The 7,582-nt window shown below is 35.7% G+C and overlaps 1 protein-coding gene across 1 annotated transcript in view; it reads left to right on the top strand.

The window, feature by feature from the left end:
- The first annotated feature begins 2,454 nt into the window (after positions 1-2,454).
- The window catches only part of LOC120637949, a 31,410-nt gene continuing 26,282 nt past the window's right edge, over positions 2,455-7,582 (top strand). The window contains exon 1 of the mRNA XM_039910038.1: positions 2,455-2,698. Within this exon, the coding sequence (XP_039765972.1) occupies positions 2,602-2,698 (97 nt within the window). The 5' untranslated portion in view covers positions 2,455-2,601. The remainder of the gene's footprint in view (positions 2,699-7,582) is intronic.

The following is a 7,582-nucleotide window of genomic DNA, read 5'->3' as shown; positions in this document are numbered from 1 at the left end:
TTTGAAAATGAAAAATGAAATCATCACTTAATTTCATTTTTCAAACAAACCCCTAAAATTTACTAAGAATAACTAGGTATTGTTTATCTTTCACGTAATGACTTAATTCACGCAACATAAAGCAATGCATGGTCCCAAAAATTGCAACCATTATAATGAAATAAATACCAAACTTATTACAATAAAAGTAAAACTCAAGTCAATGGTGAGAAAATATTCAGAGATTTTGAATGTTACGCAAAAACTTATTCTAAATGAGAGATAACAAAAATTAATTAAGCCATTGTCGTAAGTAACTATAGAGTTTAATATTACTGATTTTCAACAAACTTTCAAACAAGGAATTTTATTTTATTTTTATATTTTATTTGGTGATGAAGAAAGTTTAGGTATAACACCTAAGCTTTAGGTTTACCTCTCCCATTCGAGGTCTTAACTTCCCGGTTTACGATTTGACTGATATTACGAATACAAATGCCAATTAAAATGTATAGCATATGCAATGCAATATTATAATGACATGGAGCTGATTTACTGATTGAGCTGGTAGTTGCCAAGGGCACCTTTTGCAATAAAACAAAGTAAGTCCATAGAGTTTCGCCTAGTTTGATCCGTTTTGTCTCCGGTTCCAGGTTTAAGTATTTTTATTTCTTTACCAGCAACTTATAAAAGCTTGTTTTTAATAAATATAATATATTTAGTTTGTAATGTAATGTACATAAGCACCCGCCTCAATAATTTATATCATTTTTTTTTTTCTTTTTTTTTTTTTTTTTCCTTTATATCATTTTGCCTGTTAAATTGTCAAACGTTTGGTAATAAGACCATAAATATTAGATATAGGAAATACACTGTCTCCTGTTTAAACTACCGCAGGAGACAGGGCTTCACACTCATGAAATGTATAAGTTTTTTTTTTGATAAAATAAAGATATTATTATTTTAGTTTTATTTTTTTTTATATAAAAGCTAGTTTATATTTAGGGAATATTTAATTCAATTCTTTTTAAAGTAATAGTTAGACATGAAGGTTTTGTTAATTATTCTATTGTTTTAAAACACAATGTATTTTATATTTAAAAAAAACTTGTTTAATTAAGTTTTGTTTAAGGGGCAAGGTGATTGGTGACCTATTATATTGTTAGATTTATTGCCCTTTAAAAGAGCGTCCAAACCCGTTTAATATATCAATAAGCTTTTTTTAACTTGGTTGGACAATCAATTCGTTTTTCATTTCAAAAATATTTCCTCATACCAATTTAAAAAATATGCACTAGACTGCGTGAAAATACCAATCTTATTTCCTTCTCCGTAATTATCTAAATCTAAATGTCTAAAACGATTGTTTTACAAATTTTAACGCATAAACTAGGTATATTTACTATCATCATTATTATTTTTAATTATTAGAAGAGGTAATAGCCCAGAGGATAGGGCTTGGACTTTACTTTCGCCTCTCTACACCTCTAACTTTTTAAATTATAGGCGTTTTAAGTAGTTAAAATTACTTGATTTAACTGTGAAGGACAATATTGTGAGGAAACCTGTATGCCTGAGAGTTATCGGATCCGGATGTCCACCAATCTCCACTCTTCCAGCGTGGTGGAGCACGGTCCCTTTAATTGAGGGAGGACACGGGTGCCCTGTAGTGGGCCGGTAGTGTGTTCATGTGACGATGATCATATGATTATTAAAATAGTCATCTCTTTAGCCTTTTTAGCATGTTTCTTTATTATCATGTTCACCTATGGATGGAGAGAACCTGGATCCGGTCCCGAGTAATTGGTTCTTAGTTATTTCAGTACAAGCCCAGAGTTAGGAAAAAGGCTGTGGCCACTCCCTTGTCTCGGAGAGCACGTTAAGCTGTCTGGCCCAGTTATTACTTACCTGTGATAATAGTCGTTAAAGTCCATCTACTCCCACTAGAGTAGCGTGGTTGGGTCTAAGGTGTGAATCTGACGCTGTGAGTAATGATAGAAATAAACATTAAGATGAATTAAAAATATATTGTTTTTTGATTCATATGAGCATTCGGTATTTCTTATATATACCTCTTCTCGATGTGACAAACAAAAATACAAAAGATTTTTTTTTTTAATTTATTGATTTCATATTAACTTCATTTATACCTCTCCAGGTCCATTCAATGTTTAATGAATGATAAGTATCTAATTCACAAAATCATCCTTTATGGACGGTATTTTTGGCAAGCTGAAATTGTATTGTCATAATTTTTCCCTAACACGCCATAAGAAGAACAACTCAAATTACTAACCACGCCGAGCCTCGCACGTGGGGTTTGTAAATAGTTGAATGGCGAGGGGGGAGCTGAGGCTGAGGGATGTCGAAAACCATGCCCGAATAAAACACAACGCTTGATGCTTTCACTTCAAACAAAATGAGACGCGTGACCGTCCGCCCATCGACCGACCAGGCGCCTATTGCCAGCTGATTCCGCTGAACAACGGACGCGGCCGAATTCGGATATCAAAAAAATATTTAAACTTCGAACTTGAAAGTGTATCAAAACGTGTTACCGAACTGTTAATCAAAACAAAACAAAATTCGAATATAGAACGAAAATTTTTAAAATAAAAGAAAATGGCTCAGATAATTTTCAAAATGTTCCTTGTCTTCTGTTTGACTATCATCTGTCATAATGGGGAGGCTGCAGAGAATGATAACACACCAACAATTCGTAAGTACAAATATTTTACAAGCTGAATATTTCATTGGTTTTCAAAAAAGTTGATGCTGTACCACTATTTTCTAGAATGCTTTTTTAATTGACCTACACTCAGAGTCCCACAAAACACAATTGATCGTGATAGCCAGGATGACGCGATTTCTAATACAAACAGTCTTTAAAAATAAATTATATAAATTCGTTAAATATAAATTTTGAAATTTAAAATCCATTAATTAAGATTTTTATCACAAAATGCAAGCGTTAATATCGAGATATCATGACATGCATTATATAAAGATCTGAATGTCAAAACACTGATTGTATTTAAATTTTTGTTTTGCAACTAGTGTTTTTCGGGTTTCGTATTTCTTCTCTCAGTTCAAAGTGTTGTAATAAGTAGCATATTTAGCAATTTTGTGAATTGTGATGAAAATCTATGACCTTTGCCTCTTTCCTATTAAACAACGCCTCACTCATATTATGCGGAAATGTTAATGCTCCAAACTGAAGTTTTAATAGATAGGTTTTAATGACTAGAAGAATTTTTTGGTTTTTGCATACTATAGGATATATGATCTATAATATAAAAAAGTAAAAAGAAGAATGCAACTGACTTCTGACTGACTGTGAACGTAAAAACTTGAATCATTTAAAGGTTTAATTTAATTTAGGAAACTTTAAAATGCTCACTTAATATATTTGAGAATTTCTCTCTATTTCCATGGAACCATCTGATTAAATCCAGACAGAATATCCAGTTACAATGGAGTACAAACCATTTAAAAAAAAAAAGATACGGGAGAACAAATAAATAAATACGATCATCTCTTCCGTTTTTAAAGTCGTAATGTTGAAAAGAGGACTAATGTGGAAATGTTTTTTTTTTCGTTCCTCTATAAGTAAGCCCTTGACTGCACTCTCACCTGGTGGTAAGTGACGATGCAGTAAGACGGGTAGCGGGCTAACCTGTTAGGGAGTATGGTCGTACCAACCCATAGTCGGTTTCTACGCGACATCACACCGGAACACTAAATCGCGGTAGTAACTAGCCACGGCAAAAGCCTCCCACCAAAAACGAAGTAATAAAGGTTCCCAATTATGATTGTATGAGGTGACTTTTAGGGAAGACCAATAATATAGCGGACTAGTCATTGACTGATATTGTAATGGAATATGGATGGATAGCCCAAATACCTTGTCCGCAGCATCCCTCTCAATATCTCAGGGTATCAACCCAAAATGGTCTATATCGTTCCTGATATGTGAGCGGTACGTGTTTATAAATAGGAGCTACGGGATTCCTGGTTCGCGGCAGGGGCAGTTAAGGAATTTATCATATCAGAATTGTTTCGGGTGTGGTCTGGTGGGAGGCTTCTGCGGTATATTTGGCGGCCTATTGGCGCAGAGTATAGATAAAGTGTCTGTTTACACACAACAGTTTTACAAACAGACAAACAAGCAAACATTACCATATAATTTTTAATAATAAAAAAGGTTGCTGTTTGTTAGAAGTGTAGAAACTAGTCTAGAGGAGGTTTCCAAAAGATCAGGTGGTTTCCTGAGTAGTCTTTACGAAAACTACTCTCAAATCTAGTTTGCTTCACAAAACTTTTATAAAAATTTAATTTTTAATCCTCCGTCGAAATAATATTAGTGCAAGTACGGGGTAACCTCTTCTCTTATAGGACACTGTCATCTCAAACTTTTTGTAACATATTCCACGCTGTTCCAATATGGGAGTTAAGTTTTTATTCCAACTAATCATTTATATGGAAATAAATTCTACCTTTATTTCTTGTTTAGTGACTTCTATGAAGCTGCGGCGATCACAAATGTCTTTATTGTCAATCTTAAATTTGGACGAATTCTTCTCGTCGATGCGTGATTTGAGGCATTAAGAAAATACAGATGAGTTAACAGAAAGGTTAGGATATTTTAACGAAGAAACAAATTTTCCTACCTATTATGGCTGTAATAGTTTAGTTTGGGACATTTTTATTTGAATTTGTTCTTCTAAAATTCTGACCAAATTATGCTCAAACTCATGGACTGATATAAATGTAGTTTATTATAGCTAGCTTTATGACGATCTTTTCAGCCGTTTTAGATTTATTAGGTCATTTATTACTTTTGTGTTAATTTCAGTCAGACAATATGCTGAACTTGTTATTTTTTGTTTTACACGTGAATAACAGGCATTTAAGCAGGTTTCTTAGATGTGTTTAATGGCTATAGGCCACTAAAATGATAAAATGTGTTGTGGAAATCTTGTCGTGAAATATTATGAAATTCAAATATGTTACTTAAACTAGTATGTATATATCATAACACCTTATTTTTGTTAAACAAGGTTTAATGACTTTGTTTTTTTCGTTCGTTGCTATTACTACCACAGAATACGAACAGAACGCTATACCAAGAGATATAGCTTCCTAGCTTCTCTTGTGGTAGTATTATAAATAGGTGCTTGATCTGTTGGATAGCATGTTATTACTACGGATCACGAGTAGTTTCTTGGAATCGAATCTCGGATCGATGCAAATATTGTAACGAGTCGAATTTTTCTGTCAGGAAATTCTCAATTCTAGCCCGCAGACAGAGAATTGATGTCATCTATCCCGTGCTTCAGAGAACAGGTTAAGACGTAGCTCCCGGTTATTATCACTAACAGATCGCTAACTTGGCATTGAAGCGGCAACTCCAAATTCCTCTTTCCTATGGGAGAGAAGGTTTGTGCCTAGATGTGGGGCATCATTAGATGAGAATGATGATATAGAAAATCCGTAAAAATGAAGTTTCTACATCATCATCAGCCTATTAACTTCACACATAAGTGTGAAGCTATAATAAACTACATTAATATCAGTCAGTTTGAGCATAACGTTGACAGAATTATAGATAAAAATACAAAAAAAGCTATGTTTTTTTATTAATGCCTGAAGCGGCAACTCCAAATTCCTCTTTCCTATGGGACTGGCCTTATACACCTCCAATCGCACATTTCGATACTCCGTCGCTCGTATCGATTATTGCTCGGTTGATGAAGTCACTGTCTGCCTGAGCACGATGCGCTGCCCGGTCGGCAGCGTGCGACTGGGGGGCGGCCGCCAGTGCGCTAGAGATCGCGCTCCGCGTCGCCATGGCGACGACTAACAGCCTGCTCGTGTCGTGGCCGCGTATACCGCCCAGCTGTGTACTCTGCATGCACATTTCAACTTGTTATTTATAAATAAGGAGGAAAGTAATCAGAACATTTACTCCCGATAATTATAACACGCTACTAATAATAATCCGGGACCGACGGCTTAACGTGCTATCCGAGGCACAGGAGTAGACACCGTCAGTTCCCTAACTCCAGTAGGGTTAGCATGCGCACCAGAAATAAATATCTCTACGATTATCTCGTCGCGAGCTACAGGCTAGTACTAACTGAAAATGTAATGTCAGAAAAACTCAATACTATTTATTGGCAAGACCTTGGTAACAAACCTAATACCTCGTGGTCCCTAGACACGCTGATGTACGAGACAGCTCTCCGAATTCTATCTCCAATTAAATGTCTATTGTCGAAATTATAGTGTTACCAAATTATCTGTATATGTAGGTATATACCTAAGTAATTATTATCACTTGAAAAGTTGGCTTATTAGATTGTCTGCGACATCGACCTTGGGTGTTTCACTTTTTTTATCATCGATATTTACAGCCACGCAATTATCCTTGTAGTTATATAAACAAGTAAGGTCATGCACTTACTTGTTTTAGGACTTAGCAAAAGCACCTATATATTTATTAAAAAATGATAGTTTCTGGTCATCATCATCATCAACAGTCTATAACAGACCACTGCTGGACAAGTCCGTCGCAGCGGGAGGGTTTGCCCAGAATTACAGTAGATAGCTGGGCTTTGTGATAACAGTAGATGGTAGTAGTTGTAGTACAGAGGACGCTGCAGCCCGTTCTCCGTTATATTCTTTTTGTCGCCTCGTACGACACCTGCCGGAAGCGGAGAGTTAATGTCTATTCTGATCTGCCATTACCCCGTTATATTCTCTTTGTCGCCTCGTACGACACCTGCCGGAAGCGGAGAGTTAATGTCTGTTCCGATCTGCCATTACTCCGTTATATTCCCTTTGTCGCCTCGTACGACACCTGCCGGAAGCGGAGAGTTAATGTCATTGTGTTCGGATCTGCCATTATTACACAGTACCATATTTTAAATTAAATTCTGTTTTGTTATAGATAAAATATTATAGCATGTATTAACTTATGTTTTCATTGCATATAACAGGGTGCTGCAACCTAGTAATAGAGGTTAAGTATTGGATAGAAGCAGGCGTTACTTTGCTGATTTTCAGTAATAATTATCATTTTTCAATTAAAAATTATTCATTGTAAAGTCAACATCTCCTAAGCAGTGGCGTGCACTGAGTTATTTACCAGGGTTTATTTACTTGCACACAGCAAGAAGAATGGCAAAAATCTTCCTCCTAGACGAGTTATATTTAAATTTTGGGGTAGGCAGTGCTTTTGTGCAAGTATGAAGTGCACGCCACTGCTCCTAAGGATGCTCCGATTTCGAAGCGAAACGTGCGTAGAGGATACAGTGCCGAAGATCTGTTTGGTGTTGACTATAAAAATTGATGAAATTATAAATAACACCATACAGATTCTCCTGCTTTTCGCGGAGAATAGAAAATTAAGCTTAATTTTCATAATAAAGATTAAATCTCCAAATAGGAGCAGACATTTTTGGCCGATGTTTGAGAAACGTAGTGGGTGTACAATGCTCTAAAACCACCTCTCCTGTGAAAAAGAAGGCCTGTGTCTAGCAGTGGGTGAACAGGCTGAGGATGATGATGATGAGCTAGAGCTAGCATGAATTATCTACTT

Source organism: Pararge aegeria, chromosome 4 (assembly GCF_905163445.1).
Source record: "Pararge aegeria chromosome 4, ilParAegt1.1, whole genome shotgun sequence".
Taxonomy (NCBI): Eukaryota; Metazoa; Arthropoda; class Insecta; order Lepidoptera; family Nymphalidae; genus Pararge; species Pararge aegeria.
The sequence above is the reverse complement of the archived record's forward strand: the minus strand, read 5'-3'. Positions and strand labels throughout refer to the sequence as shown.